The following is a 19,025-nucleotide window of genomic DNA, read 5'->3' as shown; positions in this document are numbered from 1 at the left end:
CTGCGCCTGGCCCAGCCCTCAATTCGCCCCAGATCCTGTGCTGCATCACCCTGGAGCCCCTCAGTCGACCTTCCCCTGTACAGCAGGCATAGGTCGTCCGCGTACATGTATAGGGAGCCGAGCAGCCCAATCTCCTCTATATCATTTATGAAAAGGACGAATAATACGGGGCCAAGGCGACTCCCCTGGGGAACGCCCGTGTCGCAGGAGACAACATCTGAGACCATCCCTCCATGCGCAACCATCTGGCTTCTTTCAGACAGGTAGCTGGCAAGCCAGTCCCTGGACCTGCCGAGGATCCCATATCTCCCCAGCTTATGAAGCAGCACATCGTGCTCAACAGCGTCGAACGCTTTTTTGAGGTCAATGAATATTGCCAGGGCAGAATAACCAGCGTCTCGAGCATCCTGTATGCCGCTGACAACATCAAAAAGTGCCGACGTCGCGGACGAGCGCGGTCTAAATCCGTATTGGCTGTCTGAGAGGATTTTGTGAGACTGGACAAAACTCACAATCTGCGAAACCGCAGCAGCCTCAAAAATTTTAGCCATTGTCGGTAGTACACTGATTGGGCGATAGTTTGATAGATCTCTCTTATCTCCAGATTTGTACACGGGAGTGATTTTTGCCAGTTTCAATATTTTTGGGAAACTGCCAGCCCTAAAGCTAGCATTAATCAAATAAGCCAGGGGAGCCGCCAGTCCATCGACACACAATTTAAAGTGTTTTGCGCGCAGGCCATCCGGCCCTACAGAGACCGTATTTTTTAAATTTTTAATTATAAAATTCACTTGGTGGTCTGTGACCTCCTTCAGTTCGAAGACACTGCTACACTTCACACTAGAGACCTGGGCGCAGGATACAAAGGAGGACACCAAATTCTTACCCACGAGCGAGAAGTACACATTTATTTTATTGAGGCTGTCTTTTAATTCCACTTTACTTGATGTATCAAATATACTATTGTCAGATGATTTGCGGGATTTTTTGCCATACACCAATTCATTGATGGTTTGCCACGTTTTTCTTATGTTGTCTTTATTTACTAAAAATTTATTTTTGAAGTAGGAATTTTTGCACTCTTTTTTACATTTTTTAAATTTATGGAGCCAATATTTATATTCATCCCACAGCAAGGTGTTGTTTTTATCTCTCAGCCACTTTTTGTACCACATATTCTTTCGGGTTAGTATGTCTTTCAAACTTTTGTTCATCCACACACGATCCTCACGCTTAATCACGGATACCTTGATTTTTGTATTTTGCTCTATCACAGAATTTAATTTCGCACAGAAATCAACCACCAGATCATCAGTGTTCAATCCACAAGGCATCAAACCACTGCTCAATCTATCGTTTACCGCCTTAAAATCCGTGAGACGGACTTCTTTTGTGCGTTTGCAATTCTCCATAGTTAAGGAGTTTTTTGTGGCAAACACCTCCCCAACCATCACAACGTGGTCAGATATATCAATGTTCACATAATTTATAACGAATTTAGCATCAAGCATATTTGTATACACGTGATCAAGGAGGGAGCAGGAGCTCACTCTCGTGACAACAGCAGGGTTGCACAAGGCGAAATTCATTGATGCCATGTTGCTAGTGAGATCCTCCGCACATGTCTTCACAGACTGCACACATGAATTAAGATCAACATTGAAATCTCCAATTATAATAGTGTCTTTTCGTACAGTTTTTTGCATAATTTCCATGATCATTTCATAAAACTCACTAAGCACATCACTTGAGTATCCTGGTGGTCTATATAGTGCTAGAATGTTTATTTTACTTCCTGATGTGCTCAATTCAAAGAGCAATGCACTGTTTTTTTCATCGGAGAATCTATGTTTCACACAGTAATTACATTGTTTGTTAACAAACACTCCACAGCCACCACCGGCGCGCGTTTTTCTTGGGGCATTTTCAAACGAGAAATTATTCAAGTTAATATATGGTTCTTCACCGTCTTTTACCCAGGTCTCAGATATCACTATGAAGGCAATATTGTTATCCAAAGTCGACACAAGAAGTTCAATTTCATCTAATTTATTCTTCACACTTCTGGCATTGATGTACATAAATTTTATTGAGTTTTTGCTGAGCTTTATTTCACTCACATGAAGATCATCTTGGACAAGGGGGGTGTGGAGAAGAGAGAGATTGATATAGTCACTGTTCAAATTGTTCAAGATCATCAGGGTGCTTCACCACCACAATCTCTTCATTTGTTTCTCTCCTCACAAAAACCCTACCCCCTCTTGTCCACACGAATTTTAATAGCCCAGATCTCTTCATATCCCGCGCTTTTTTGGCCAAATATTGAAAATAGCCAGTGAGATGGCAATTGATGTACACTGGTTTTCGATCGCAACTCTCATACACATCCGATGCGCAGAGTGATATTTTATTCTTTCTGGCTTCACGATATTTAGTGTCGATTGCCTCACACAATTTTGGCGCTGAATAGATATAGATATTCTGCTCTGCCACCGATTTGTTCACAACACTTGCAATTTTCAATTTAACTTTACTATAATCCTCATATTCCCCAGGTTTAATTTCAAGTTTTTTGCACAGATTTGAGAGCACTTTATCACCATCGAGTTTTTCATTTTTTGGAAGGCCACACAAAATGAGATCACTTTCAAAAGTCTTTTGCTTCTCAAGCTCGAAGGCAATTTTCATAGTTTTCACTTCGGAGCGGAGCATAGCATTTTCATTGCGAATTTCCATTTGGGATTTTGTTAAATCCGCAAGCTTTTTATCATATTCCTCAAAAATCGAGCTGATTGACTTGATCTCCGTTATGATAAAATCAATTTTGGCGGCGATCGCGGATTTCTCCTCAGGTGTGTTGGCCAATTGAATTGCGGTGTCTTTCACTCCAGCGACTTGCTCAGATATCCCATATAGCACCTGCATCAGGGAACCTCCAGGAGATACCGAGGTTGATTTCCTTCGGTTAACAGGTATCAAGGATCGGCGACCGCCTCCACTCGACCTCCTGCATTTATGGCAAATCCACTGACTTCCACTCGCGGTTTTTTCATTATACTTTGCACAGTGTTGGTGGTAGCACTTTTCACACTCCTTACAAGTTATTGACTTTATAATTTTCCCTTTTCTATCGCGAAAATCTCTTCCGCATTCACCACACTTGGTGGCATCAACGTCTGTACTCGCCGGCATTTTGACTGAAACTTCCTGAATTATTAAATATGAAGGAATATTTGTCAATTGTTGAGAATTCATGAAAAGGAAATATAAACTTTATATACCACCTCATCGGTTGCTACGCGAGAGGGGTATACAACACAACCACAGATGCGGAGACTTTGCGGTGTCTTTTTCACCCGCACGTTTCTCTCGTCACTGAACGACTAAACTTCCTCCTCCCCTCATTCCACATTGCAATCAATTTTTCCACCATCAGAAGCCATCAACATGCAGAACATGATTCGCCGGTAACCATTTTGAAATTTTAATAAGCATTTGAACCATAACCGCACTGTAATGAACTCAAACATAACCCACATAGCTGGGGAAGAACCCAGAAAAACAGTCCCCCATTCAACAACAACTCTCCCATCTAAACCCTGCGACTTGGACGTAAACATAAAACTTTCTACACGCTCTTTGCAGATGAGATAAGGTGAGATATGGGAGGAAGAGCATGTACAAGAAATTTCATTGAATGCGCAAGGAGTGCAAGCGTGCACCCAGTATGCTTAAGGATATGAATATCGTTTCTTGTGATAAAAGCTCGGGAGTTCTCAGAAGAAAATGTTGATTAATAAAGATGAAAATGTAAAGAAACTATAATTGATTTAACAAAGTAGAGAGTAGTGGGCGTTGTGGGAGTTAATTAATATAGTGAACACACTACACTTACAACAAGGATCAAAACCATATGCTACACTTGGTGTTTTCGGAGAATATATTTAAATAATTCTCGCGAGAGATGGATGTTGCTCATAAATTAACATAGATTCTACATAATAGTAGCAAGAGTAGCAACTTATTCATTGTACATCATCTTTTTGTAGTCAATGTGTGTACATCCCTCTATAACGTTACGTGTACATATAGTTTTACTTGCATATGTATAAAATACAGACATGTAGCAGCTTGTGACCAAAATATTCAAATTCTCAATTCCACATACATAAAAGTTTTTGAAAGTAAAATTAAAATCGACCGTCTGGAGAACTTTGTCAGTTATGGGGGTTGCTGAAAGAATCACAGCACGTTGTCTAGATAAAATTTATACATAATATTTTTTAGAGACTTATTTTATTCCAGTTTAAAACATTTATGATATACATATATACGGCTTTAAGTTTTGAGCTTTCAACAAGTCTTAATCCTTTTAGTCTTTTTAAGGAAACCTTCTAAGGATGCTTGCCTCAAGTTATTTAACCCACCCTTCAGTCTGCTTATGCTTATTTCTCTGCCCTCTTCAATTAAAGTTTGGACAAAAAGCTTTTGCACTTTATATAGTACACGCGGTACACATTGAGAAAAAATTTGGTGATTGGCATTTTGATAAAACAAGAATATAAATTAGTTTATTCATTTCTATATGATAAAACATTTCATTCGAAGAAGATAATCGTAGGGGAGACCAGGGTTAAAAAAGTCACTTAAGGGTTTAGAAAAAGCTCAAAATATCATATTTTCCAAACAGATAAAGCGAAATGTATAGCTCCATTCTTTATGAAATTTATTGCTCTTTAACTCTTTCTCAGATCATTTTGTTCTATCTAGCTAGGAAATATAATATTTTAGGCTTTTTCCAAACCCATAAGTGACTGTATTAGCCCCGCTTTCCCCTATATATAAATCAATAAAAAAATTGCCAAATAGATTTATCATTTTCTACAGGGTTCATTTGGGTAAAGCCGCCAAAGATTTGGTCTAAAATGTACCTAATGACGTCAGAATTATATTTTTCATATCTTTCTATACACGATACAATCATGCTATCGAATTTTTCATCTATGATTTTTTTATATTAGAGTATTTTTATGCTTTATGCTATTAAAGGCACAAAAAGCACAAAATGACGTCATTGTTTTAATTTTTGAGAAAAAGTAACATCTTTTTCCAGTAATTCTCAGTGAAAATTTTGAATTCTTAGCGATTTTTTTCTTTTTAAGCTTCTACAAAATTACACATATCCTGATTAATTCCTCGAATAAGGGATTTTCCTCATATGAAAAGCGGATAAATTCTTTTTATCCCCTTGTCAGAAAGTGAGAAAAAATCGTACGTGTACCGCTCATACTAAAATGTTAACAGCTTCAATATTCACAACTTGAATGGAGCAAGAAACTAAAGTTTAATTTAAGAGCCATTCATACACAATTCCAGTCTGGGGCATTCATAAAATTAATACCTGATGATATATCAGTTCATATTCTCCAATACAACTTCCCCATAAGCAATTTCGATTGATTTTGTGTTCTATCGAAGTGCGTATTCCGCCACTTGACTAATGATCACCACCCCTTGAGGGAAGTGAGAAAAGAAATGAGCTTCCAGCTTCGTGTGGAACACCTCTGAGTCGTGACTTGCGTGGAAAGTATGGGTGCTCCATGAATAAAATCTTCTCTCATCAGTGGTCAATCGATTGAGAAACCAAAAGGGGGTGGCTTTTTCTGTATAAATTTGCAGAAAAGTGCGGTTGAGCTGCAAAGGGAATGGAACTTTTTTCCTCTCTATGTACGGATCGTATTTCACTCGTTTCTCACAAAGTGTCTTTAACTTTTCTTGATGTTCTTTGGCTCGTGAGAGTATATCGCATTTTAAAAGCCCATAGTGCCATCTTCTTTTTCTCTAATGAAGATTTTTCTTTAAGAAGACTCTAGTAGAACAATCCAATTTCAAATGTATACTTCTAACAAAATTTTCAATATAGGTCATATGACTCTCCATGCTTTGATGAAGAATCATATTTAAGCTCTTTGTGCATTGTACCATGTTGCTTTTGTCGCCTTTACCCCCATAATAACAGGGTCACACAAAAGCTAAGATGCCTAATTTATTCCACAAATTGACTTCAAAGGTCTGTGCGGCGTAATTATATAGTGGCTAATGTAAATATCAAAGATATCCTACCTAACCCATTCTCACATTAATCAAAAAATCATTCTAATAGGGAATGAAGCACAATTGATGGCCATGTGAACGCAAAGAGTCAGACAAAATTCAATTTCCGCCACCCATTAATGTTCATATTTGCATCGTTCGCATCGTTATTCATTTTCCCAAAAGCGTATACACCTCTTAAGAAGGCAGAAAGAGAGAGAAAAAAGTCCTCCATAAACCACGAAACTTTTCTATCCTGTATGATGTGGTTTTATGCGCAAAATGTTGGAGCTTTTGTTACTTGCAACAATTTTTCATTTATTAAAATTGCTCCACTTTTGCGCCAATTCTTTAACCATGAGTTGTGAGCCCTTTTTTTTCCTTAGCATGGCAGAAAGGATGCTATTATGTTGCTCCATCGTTCCTCACAGCGCAATTTCTCCATCAGACAAACGCCTTGTGGCAAAACTTTAAGCACCCCCACGCGTCTCGTGGTTCTGCGACTTTGAAAGTTTGGGGAGAACGTCGGACAAATTTGTGGCTGAGAACATTGTTTGGCATGGAGAAACACTTTGTCTTCCTCCCCAAAAGTCTTCTTCCCCAATATATAACCCGTAAAAGTCTTCTTCCCCCAAAAACTCCTCTCCCCCCAAAAGTGCATCAAAGTATTAGGGAATTGTTTAGAGTAACAAAGTGAGAACTAACCTGATCAGCTTCTTGTTCCAATTCGAGAGCATCTGTATCCATTGAGCTTCTCTGTTGATGCTGGAGAATAAGGTTTTTCCGACGAGTGGTTGGAGTTAGCAAAGATGGACCAGAGTCTGAAGGGCTGAAAAAGGAATTTTAATATAAATAGTTTAGAGCTTTGAGCTTCTAAAAGAAAAATATTACACAAAAATTCTAACACTGAAGAGGAATTCAAAGAGATTTTAATTCAAATTTTTAACAAATTCTAGAAATCTCCTAAATCTTAAAAAGTTTTTCACATCATGAAAAATCAAAGAAAACTCTTAAATATTTTCAATAAAAAATCCTCACCTTTGCTCATTAGTCAGAACTGTGATTTGAGACTCATTCCAAATCCCATCAGAATGATCCCTAGTGAGATCAGCTGCAATGGAGTCTGATGAAGGAAAAGCCGAACGCCCTTGAACAGATAATCCATCGGGGCAGGGTGATGGTGGAGTTGATTTATCAGTTCCCGTCCCAGAAGTCGTCCCAGCTTCTAGAATCGTTGGATCCTCTAGGCTAATCGATCGCTTCCTAAAGGATTCCTTTGTATACCGAAGGGTTTTCTCTGCCCCAACCTGAGGGATTGTCAGAAGATTTTGCTTATTGCATATACCCTCATCCTTAATGGGAGAGCTACGGTACTGATAGTGCTCTTTGGCTTCCTGTCGCTCTAGCTGTGCATTGATATCTTCATCACTTGCCGACATCATACCCATTCCTATGTCCAGTGTGCTCTCTCGACGCTTCTCGAGGAGAATCTCCCCTTCAGAGAGGGTTTTCTGGAGGCGCTTCTTCCTAGCCTGAGGACTTGAGATTGGTGAAATGTTTGGCTTGAAATCAATGAAAATCTCCTTCTCCTCACGGTCTGTCTTTGAATCACTTTCCGATTCGCAAGTTGAACAGAATTCTTCCGATGCTGGTGGTGGTGGTTTGGCTGAACTGCGACGCGATAGGGAATGAATTTCTGGTGAGATGACATGATGTGAGGCTCTACGGAGTTGTGCGTGAGTTTCTTGGACAGGAACATAGGAGGACATACGACGTGGGAGACGTTCAGATGGAGCATTGGATTCCGTTGAGCTATCACGTACGACTGAACTTCTCCTACCTTTCAGGATGCTCTCAGGTATTATTCCACTTCCTCCATTAAGCATCTCTGTGCTTCCTATTGTAACATGCCCACATGGCACGTGATGCTGATGATCTCTTCTAGGTAGAGTACTAGTTGTGCGTTCTTCTCCCCTATGGTGAATACATGTTCTACGAGGTAAGCTGTGGCTTTCGTAACCATAACCACCGTCCCATTGCTGATGTACCGGCTCCAGCTGCCCTTGACGTGATATAGCTGGCTCAAAAACCATCGAGATGCTATCTTGGGATGCTTTCGACGTGACAGCACTGTCTTGTGAGTGATTTCTCGAATGTGTAAAGATGTTCTCAGATGAGAAAATATCGCTGCGTGATGTTTCAAGTTGACTTTGTCGTGATGAAGTTCGCGAATGGATATCAGCATGTAAATGGCTAAGTGGTGGTGTGATGAGACTAAAAGGTGACCGTGGTGGCTCCTCTGACTGTGTTCTATGCAGCGGTTCATGATCCCCAGGTGATTGTGGTATATCCAAGGGGGATGTGGGTGTTATACCCACACCCATCTGTCTCGTTGCCGCCTCTGATAGACTCTTCGTCAATTTCGTTCGACCATTCATACCATTTGTCTGAGCACCCTGAGACACCATTCTCACCTGCGAGGGAAAAAGCACAAGTGGTCAGATTTGATGTACCAACATCGTTGTTTGCTCAGCAGTAGGTGGATGGAGGAATGGGTGATAAAAAATCGACGGTGCTTGAATGTATATAAAAATCGAATGTTCATTTAATCCACACCCCCTAGACCCATATTCCATGGAAAACGAGAGCCAATAGACATCTGTTCCCGCAAAATTCAAGTTTATGGGAAAAGCGAATTCAACCATGGGATACCCCCACGCTATTACTATGAGGGGTAGTTCATTCGCAAAGCTCATATACATCTCCATTCTTTAAAAAAAAATAACCAGGAAAAGTTATACGAACTGTATGCATACACCAGCAACGATCAAATACAGTTGAAGTCCACATCAACGAACAATCGGATGTACTACTCTCGCGCATTATTTGTAATACGCGAGAGTAGTACATCCGATTGTTCGTTGATGTGGACTTCTACTGTATGAAGCGAGAGCGTCAGAAAAAATTAGAGCAAATTCTGAAAAGTCCCAAAAGGGAGAGAATAAAATGATGGAAGAATTTATTTTTGAAAGTCTGTCAGTAAGTTCATAATGATAAGTTTGAAAGTTAAATGGAAAATTGTGATAGCTTGCAGACAGCCATCATGTCGAATTTGGAAAATCAAATAGTTTGGAAGGGAAACTTTACTATGACAGCCCCTTATTAAATTCAACTATGGCACAGTTGGGATAATTCCGAGGGCGTGGATGGGCGCACTATATAGCGCCCCTTCTGCTGACTTTCTACCATTTGGAATTTATTTGGCAAAGCCTGAATCGCCTGAGTACTATTTGATTAAAGACTTTCCCATTGAATTTTACTTTGTTTTTACTACTTTTCCACTCCACAACGAGATATATATTGCGACATCCCCCAGTCCGCAACAGAGACAATTTCTCTATCTAAACCAAATAGTGTGGGGCGAGACTATTGCTGGTCCTTTGCGAGTGGATTACACAACCCTTTAGTACAATGGGTGTTATTTCTTGTCGCCGGGTGTCACCAGAGAGATAAATTATTCAATGAGCATAAATTTTCTGAGGATGGGGACAATTAAAATTTGCAATATTCACATAATTGGATGATAATAGTTGGGAAATTATTACTGCAGAGTGCCCTTTGAGAGGGATGGAGCCATTAGGAGCAATCTAAATAATTAAATTCATCTTTATAAACCCCCAAAATACCACTCCAACTATCTTCAACCATTAACCCCATCGAATTGCGACACAGAAAAATCAATACCCCCCATTCGCAGTCTCATCCCATTGCTTGTGTCCCTCTTCAAACTAGCCTGGGTGCCTGTAAGTGAATCCCTATGTAAAACTCTATATGTGAAAGTTGGAACAAAACTACAAACTTTCTATATATGTACTGTAATTACGAAGACCTCCACCTCCTTCATTCGTATATATAGGCTAAAGGAAGGAGTGAAAGTATGTGTGTGTTATAAAGCCTCTTCAAATTAGGATTATGTCCCGTTCCTGGTACCACACAACAATTACCAAGATGTGTCAAGAGAAATTTCTTTCCGGTCTGTGATTAGACTTATACTACGGCAACATAGACCGCATATAGTAGAAAATAAAAATATTATATACAAACATTTTGGCTTCTCGGAAAAAGCTTTAGAGAGAGCCACAACGCAAGTCCATGGATCGTGCTCTATGAATCTTGGTGTAGATTAAAAATTCATTTCACTCAGGTTTAAAATTGCGACATAAATTTCCGGAGCTTTATGTAATTTCCGTTTTCTTTCACACCCACACAAAAAGCCAACTCCTCCCCTTCCCACCAAGTGGATTCTTTATGAATGAAAAGACAGAGCTTCATGTCTATTAACATAATCTATATAGGACATGAAACATTTAGGAGGAGGATGTGGTGTACACTGTGCTAGATATCTCCAAGTTGGCTTGCACAAGAGTAATCCCGGGTAATCAGTGAAAGACATTGCGTTACTATAAAATTCATGGAAAGCAACAAGGTCGCCCCATTCACCCAAAGAAAACTTTATGTATATAATACAGAGTACGGGGAAATACACAAACACGTCGTCCTGTGGTTTCCTCTCGCGAGCGATGGTTAAATATAGGATGGAGTGGGACGCTATAAAAGGGGAGGTACTCAGATGAAATAAATGTCAACCAAATAATCCCGGCAATGGTGTTGCGTTGAAAGAATTTGTAACTTCCCGTGAATTTAAATGCTTTAGAGTGTTTGTAAATTTTAGTTCAATTACTTAGTTAGTTTAGAGTGGGTACATGAACGTGTTGGATATATAATTTATATGCAAATAAATGCAAGCTAAGGTAAAAAATTAATAAAAGGACTATGCATGGGTGGCTCAAAAGTGATTTATGTGGGATTTTTCCAAGAATTGTATTATTGATTTCCTTCTTTGGAAATAATTTATCATCTAAGATTTACAAATAATTATAATTTTAAGTAATTTTTTTATGATTCCTCTTTATATCAATTTTCAAATATTAGGTCTTATTCAGCGACCAAGAAACCCTTGAAATTAGCTTGAAATCATGAAATTTCAATACAAATTTTCAAAATTTCAAGGGTTTCTCTCTTGGTCGCTGAATTAAGCCCATTCATAGATTTCATTTTTTATTTAAAATTGACTTAAAATGATTTTTATGTTTCTCACGAATTAATTGGATCTTGTCGGGAAACTTGATTGTTAAACTTTTTTGAACTTTATCCCTTGTGAAATTTAAGAACTTTTGAAATTGTTATCTGCACCCTTTTATAGAAATTCCAAAAGTTTGCTTCCCATCCTTAATTAAAAATTTTAACGATCCTTATGTAGCATCTTCTCAAATAACCAAAGAAGCCAAATTATTCCACAATTGTACCCCAATAAAATTAATAACGTAAATAACTGTGAGATGCAATGGTAAGGCTAAATGTTGAAATTCTCTTAATCTGTATCAATTTCAACATATCATGCATAACAATGCATATTTCAAACAAGATATGTATTGTATAGGTACATATAAATTCCCCACATAGTGAAACTTAATCCCTTTTATTATGAACGTACTATCAAATTGAAATTCCCAGTCTGTCTTCTATTGCAATATAACTGATAAAGTCTTTAGAAATCCCTGTGGGCAACCCCAAAACTTCCTGCATTTTGTAGAAGCTTAATTCAGCCTACAAATACTCCGAAACAAGACATACGGCAAAGTCAGAAACTTCTTTAAAGTTTGATTATTCGCCACACCACTTTTGAGTTTAACAAGTGCAATGAAATTATAGTTATAAGGAGGCACTCCTTTAATAAGTTTGATGTCCTCAGGCTTTCAAGTTACCATTGAAATTATAATTGTCTCAATAATTTTGGATATGATGCAATATCAAATTTAAATTTTATTCCAGTCAATAAACCTCTGTAGTCTGTACTGAGGTGCCTTCATTGGCTGTTGGCCATCAAATATGATGTGAAATGAATAAAGTTCTCTATCTGCTGGATTGAATGCAATTCATGCATCTTTCCGGTGTGTGGGAAGATGCGAGGAGCGCACAGGAAATAGTTATAGAGGTGGGTGATGGGAGGGGGCGTCAGCCACGTCATAATGAAATGGAATTTTCTCGGTATTTACTCACCCTGTGAATTGTTCGCGGACTGAGTGATAAATGGTGCGGTGGCAGTGGCTTCTTGCCAAGACAAACCTCCGTCTGAGTAGCTTGAGTCTTCATTGCACCCCTCTTGATTTTTTCCACCACGACAATCTCCTGCTGCGGGGGTGGTGGCGGTGGTTGCGGTTGTTGGAGCAGGAGGGTATGTGTGGGTGGAAGTTGCTGTGCCGAGAGAGTGATTGTGGGCTTCTTTCCGCCAATGAGACGCTCCTGACTTCGTGTTGCTGTGCTCCCCATCCGTGAGAGGGGTCGCATCCCCATTGCCTCATCAAAGGAAGTTAGTGTGTGAGAACGGGCAAAGCTTACGTGTTTCGTCCTGTCGATAAATGGGAGAGAAAGTAGGTAGCTTAGTAACAGAGAAATTTTACAAACAAATCCAACCGGAGCTTTTCACACCCCGACCTCTCGACAGCTTTTGTGAGTATCACCCCCATATATAGCTCAAACTCTCGTCGAGACTTCTATCAGCATTTGGGAGTTTCATCGCATAAATTATGCGGTGTGCTCGGTAGAGTGGCACATCTATTTTACATGGCATGTGCTTATGTTAGTGCTTATGCTCCTTGTCAACACTCTATTTATCCATACACACACCCCGCCAAGTCTCATACCCTTCCATTTTATTTGTAAGAAAATTCACACGGACACATTCATCTTCTTCAGGGCAAGAGTGTGAAATAATCATTTGGAGAATACTGTAACAATTCCCTTAATCATACCGCCCTAAATCCCAAATTTAGCTCAATCTCAAAATGAGAATGATCCCATACAATGTTTATTATACAAGCAGGACTTCTTCCTCCCACACACCCAATGTAGGAGTTTTGTTACACAGCATGGGACCTAATATGATTGGGTCTTTTCCCAAAATCGCAAAGACACGGCACGTAGCTCAACATTTTCCTTTTGCAATAAAGCTCTCGTATTCATATAATTATTATTATTATTACAACATATTATGAATGATGGGCGAGATGGTGTACCCTCGAGCATGAGAGCTCGCCCACACGCCCTGCACCAATTTACGATGACGTGCGAAATATTCGCGCTCTAATATGACACCATACATTTTAATAAGGTTACATGGTAGCTTCCTCTAACTAAACCCATCAACAACGTGTCAGCGGGTGGTTGTCGCAGGATACGTTTTCAATGCGAGAGGGTTACCATGTCAGTTAATCTGGAAAATTGGCTAGATAGGATGGAATTTTCTTGACACTTTTCAGCTTAAAAGTACCAAAGATGGCATGCGGACACAAAGCCAAACCCAACACAATTAACTGTTTACTCAACAAATTTAATATTCGAATAATTTTTGGATAATTATAATTCATTCAGCAAAAATGTTTAAATTCTCCTTTCTGAATTTAGTATGGTGGTGGATTGATTTAGTTGCAAAAGCAATAGAGCATATGACCATACCTATAGCAAATAAACATTTCGAGCTTTGCAGTTTAAAAAGTTCTGTTAGTGTTAGACAAACTTTTTCACCTATGTTGGTAAACATAAAATGAAAAATAATTTGCAAAAATTTTTCATAAAAAAACGCAACTTTTGCAAATATTTGATTTAAAAATATAAATTTAGAATTCTATTTTTTATTTTAACTTTGAAAGCTTCTCTTAAAAAGGAAGGCTCTAAACTTTATAATTCAATTTCAATTAAATACATTTATTTCTACCTCTTCTAATAAAAAAATTTCAATTTTTAACTTTTCTATGCTTGTTTTGTGAACTTCTGTTATTATTACTTTTTTTTTTCAATTTTCTTCTTTTAACAAATTGTGACAGAAACGACGGTAGAGCTTCTGAAACACTTCTTGAAAAATTTTCACTTTTTAAGTTTTCTTGAAGTTGATCTCTATAAAACAATTTGAACTTCTAAGTTCAAAGTTGCTAAAAGTTAGAAAATTTAACAGATAGATTTTTGATAGAGAAAGTAATGAATGGAGCTTTTAAGCATATTAAACTTCCTCATATAGCACACCCGCAAGTTTATTAAACACAATAAATTATCTGCTGAGATAAAATTATTTTTATAGTCATAAATTTCAGTTTTTTTTGTTCACCCCGTATCTGTAGACTAGTAATTTATTACTCAAAAGACTAAAACTTTATGATTTATTTTATCATCGCGTACATTTCCGTTCTATGTTTTATTAAATAAAAATACCTGCTGCATAGTTTTGATTTGAACTCTTTTCACAGCTTAACTAATAGCTTTTCTCATTTATATTAATATAATGAGAAAACTTACGATTAAGAGAGTTCCAAGGAGCCACTTTATGCTTTTTTTTTCCTTTTTTTCTCATTAGGTATGATAATTGTGTTAGCATTTGAATGGAAAATCTGAATTCCTGATTGGGGCAAATCTACCTAAAAGGAGAAGAATGAAGAAACGGAAAAAGGGATGGGGCAACACTCGGGATTTCGGTTGAGTGAGTCTCAATAAGATTGACTCAGATGAGAAAATCGATAATCACAGCGGGTGTTTGTTCCAGAAAATGGAGATGTGGTACCATTTTTGCATTGTGAATTTTCACAGAAAAAAATCTCACCCTCATCCTATCATCCCCCAAAATGAGACGGGGTTTAAAGTTAGGAAATGGCTTTCAGTGTTGAATGTGTAGAGGAATTTTGATCGATGCCTTTGGTACGTTGAATTGTGGTTCTTTCACTAAATTTCCCCCCGATAGAAGTTAGTGATGCTGAAGATTGGGTTTAGTTGTCTCAAATTATCCCCACACCCTTCCCCGATTGGGAGCAATTTGAAATTAAACCAATCCAACACCATCATCAATCACATCTTCAATGGGTAAGTCAACTCTTTGGTGAAGGCTGAATGCTGCGAAGGAATTAGGACGAATTACTCCGATAATCTTCTCTATCTCTTGATCTTGTTTGCGGTTAGAGCTTCTCCGTTCCCACATTGCAATGTGTATTGGCAAGATGGTAAATCGAACGCCTTTCAATCTATCGATGTTCTTCCTCTTTTATAATTTTCAATTATAACTTTCAACCTCTTATGGGGCATCGCAGAAAGAATGAAGAAACCCTCCACATTGGCTCAAGGAATTCCCTTCACCAACACTCTCTATAAATAAATTTTTCAATTTAACATTTTCATTCTCTCTTTCCACACTGTGATCAATGTATTGCCATATTTCTCAACATTTTTTTCTTCTTCTTCTGTCATGGCAAGAAAAGGGAAATAAATAGCTAATAAAATTGTACCATTAAATCAATAGAAGTGCCAACAGTATGAGGCAAATTTGTTTTTTCCGAGGTGATTTCTTCACATCATCCCTCAATCCCCGCCCCTCAGAGAACCATGCTTGATGTCAGACAACCCTCCCTCGATACAATAGAATGCTCCCCCGTGAGGGTTTTATTGGATGACTTCAGTTTGGTAGCTGAATGACTTTTCTGGTTACATCGAGGGGATTCTGATTGTCAGACAAAAATCAATTGTATTGGCTATTCTTCGTTGCTCCCCACTTCACCTCAGGGAATCTGATTTTCTACCTTCATTCGCCCCAACATTGCAAAATATAGTATATACCTGTATTATACAAGCCTTACATTTTCCATTAATCACAATTTAAGGGTCATCTAAGAGCTTCGTTTATGTGACACCCAAAAAGCTTATTCGACCATATTTGGTAGTAAATATCTAACCTATATATTTTCAACCATTCATTAAAAAAATTAAAAATGAATTGCTTCAGCTTTAACATTGATAAAAAAAATCATTTTCTTTTTATTTAAAGAACTCGGTTCAAATCCTATAGAGCTAAAGGCAAAATTTTAGCTAATTGTATTTTCATCAAATATTTTGCGGAACTTCAGTGTATTGATAAATTACTTGAATATTATTCTCGTATATACCGAAGTATCTTGATTAAAATCATTATTCATGCCAGCAATCCTTTCTATAGCAATGGATACGAAAACAACAAAGCCATAACATTTTAATAGCATGTTTGTCATGCAATTTGAAGACTCTAAGAACTTATCTTGGTACTTATTTTGTCTTGAAATAACTATATCCTAGAAAGTTTTACTTGAAAAATAGTTAACTGACTCCACACAAATACTATGAGTGCATTCAATTCTTTCTCTCTGTACTATTTCTTATTTACAATTAAATTTTGGCAATGTCTTTGGAATATATCAGAAGAATTTCCAGAATTTCGAATCGATATTTTACGTGATTTTGCGTTTCATTGCACTTAAGCACATTTTCATTAACTAAATCACAGTTTAAGCATACACGCGATAATCTTCTATATAATAAAGAAAGGTCTGTTTGTTGGTGAACTTCGTTCCGACTTTTCTATACAAATCCACACCGTTTATCCGATCGCGATAAAATTTGGTACAGAGGCTCCATATATCATGCGGTTTCAGATGGCCGTATTCATTTTCCCCCCAAAGCTCCCCTTCAGGTAGCCCCCATATAAAAGTCATGCAGTTTTTGTGAATTTTTGAATTTAGCGCCTGAAATGTTGTATGAAAATGTATCCGTGACGCCTAAAAATGTATCCGTGACGCTAAAAAATGTATCCGTGACGCCTAAAAATCTATCCGTGACGCTAAAAAATGTATTCGTGACGTTAAAAATGTATCCGTAACGCTAAAAAATGTATCCGTAACGCTAAAAAATGTATCCGTGACGTTAAAAAATGTATCCGTGACGATTAAAAATGTATCCGTGACGATTAAAAATGTATCCGTGACGATTAAAAATGTATCCGTGACGCCTAGAAATCTATCCGTGACGTTAAAAATGTATCCGTGACGATTAAAAATCTATCCGTGACGCTAAAAAATGTATCCGTGACGTTAAAAAATGTATCCGTGACGATTAAAAATGTATCCGTGACGATTAAAAATGTATCCGTGACGCCTAGAAATCTATCCGTGACGTTGAAAATGTATCCGTGACGATTAAAAATCTATCCGTGACGCTAAAAAATGTATCCGTGACGTTAAAAAATGTATCCGTGACGATTAAAAATGTATCCGTGACGATTAAAAATGTATCCGTGACGATTAAAAATGTATCCGTGACGCCTAGAAATCTATCCGTGACGTTAAAAATGTATCCGTGACGATTAAAAATCTATCCGTGACGCTAAAAAATGTATCCGTGACGCTAAAAAATGTATCCGTGACGATTAAAAATGTATCCTTGATGCTAAAAAATGTATCCGTCATGCCAAACATGTATCCGTGACGATTAAAAATGTAATGTAATGTGTAATGTATTAATTTAATAACTTTTTATTGATATATGTATATAGATAGATTATAAAAGATTAGCTCTTTCTTTTTTCTATAAGAGGACTAACCATTTTTTTTATTAATTCAAAATATAACAAAACGCCGTAATCAAAATATTTTTATGTGAAAAAGTCCGTTTCAATATCTATATAATAAAGAAAGGTCTGTTTGTTGGTGAACGTCGTTCCTACTTTTCTATACAAATCCACACCGTTTATCCGATCGCGATGAAATTTGGTACAGAGGCTCCTTATAACAGGCGGTTTCAGATGGCCGTATTCATTTTCTCCCCGAGTTTTTTAATTTGGCGCCTAAAGTGTTGTGATTTCTTCTCTTTGCAAATTCTTTTCTTTTGGGATTGATAACTGGCCCTAATCTACTTATAAACCATCACATTTTTTCTCCCTCTAAAACTTGCGCGAAGCGCAACAAATCCCCGCGAAGCGGGGCGAGGTAAATTGGAGCGAAGCGACAATTTACCTCGTGTTATATAAAGTATGCCGCGTCTGGTTCATAAAATTAGAGCAATAATTTCTAAGAAATGCTCTTAATGGCTTTCAGTAGGAATTTTCTCAATAAATCCTTTCGTACGTGCGTACGGGGATGAGAGGCGACAAGTGTTGAAAAGCAATTATAATTAAATTCCTTACCTGGGGGCATCAATAATTGCCCCATCTGTAGGCACAATGGGCGGCGGGGGTGGGGGCGGAATACCAATGTGTGAGGGACAGTGATACATTCTGCAAAAAACCACAAATTCACTTCAGAATACAGTAGTATGTACACATAAACGCCAATTAGATTTACCTTGCCAGGTGTTCGGTGCTCTGACTGAGGTACATGGGTTCCGTTTTGGGTGGATAGGAGCCCACCACGTATGGGCCACGCATGAAATCGTCTTCCGGGCAGATGGGACGGGGTCCTTCGAGACGGACAGCCTCCTCATCAGCCGGCATCCACGTGTAGCGCTTTGGGTCGCCGCCTGTGAGAAAGGACGTAGGCCGACGGCGGAAGTAGGAATTTTCGAGGTCCTCATCGTAGAGGAGAATGTCATGAGGCACAGGCCCCGGGGGTGGATACCTGTTGAATAAATCAAATAACAAAAACAACCTTATATATAAAATATTTTAGAATACATTATGTATTGAAAACAGAGTTGAGAAGAAAGTTGAAACCTGTTTTTTTTTTTTTGAAAAAGAATACATTTAATGAAAGCTCAAAGCTCAGAATTCTTTATAACTACTTTCAGTACAAAATTGCACTGATTTTTTTTCGCTGCGCGTGTTTTTAATCTTCCGTGGAAAACAACATTTTCCATGGAAAATGCAATTTTCATTTCAAGTTTAATTTAGTTTTCGTGTATATCTCTTCAACCTTTTACATATTTTTCAACACTTTGCCCTTGCGGAATTTGCATGATTCCATAACAATCAACAAGATTTTCCTGGAAAATCCCGATTTTCATTTAATTCTCCGTATCCAATTTGTAAGTTG

General features: G+C 38.0%; 1 protein-coding gene across 4 annotated transcripts in view; it reads right to left on the bottom strand.

The window, feature by feature from the left end:
- Positions 1-19,025, bottom strand: part of LOC129791033 (uncharacterized) — a 72,458-nt gene that overhangs the window by 10,104 nt on the left and 43,329 nt on the right. For all 4 annotated transcript variants that reach the window (XM_055828934.1, XM_055828935.1, XM_055828936.1 and 1 more), the window contains 5 exons: positions 18,339-18,611; positions 18,182-18,271; positions 12,214-12,562; positions 7,132-8,567; positions 6,799-6,922 (listed from right to left, as the gene is read on the bottom strand). In XM_055828934.1, the coding sequence (XP_055684909.1) occupies positions 6,799-6,922; positions 7,132-8,567; positions 12,214-12,562; positions 18,182-18,271; positions 18,339-18,611 (2,272 nt within the window). The remainder of the gene's footprint in view (positions 1-6,798; positions 6,923-7,131; positions 8,568-12,213; positions 12,563-18,181; positions 18,272-18,338; positions 18,612-19,025) is intronic.

The sequence above is a fragment of the Lutzomyia longipalpis genome, chromosome 2 (assembly GCF_024334085.1).
Source record: "Lutzomyia longipalpis isolate SR_M1_2022 chromosome 2, ASM2433408v1".
In the NCBI taxonomy this organism is placed as follows: Eukaryota; Metazoa; Arthropoda; class Insecta; order Diptera; family Psychodidae; genus Lutzomyia; species Lutzomyia longipalpis.
This window is presented reverse-complemented; position numbering and strand designations above follow the sequence as displayed.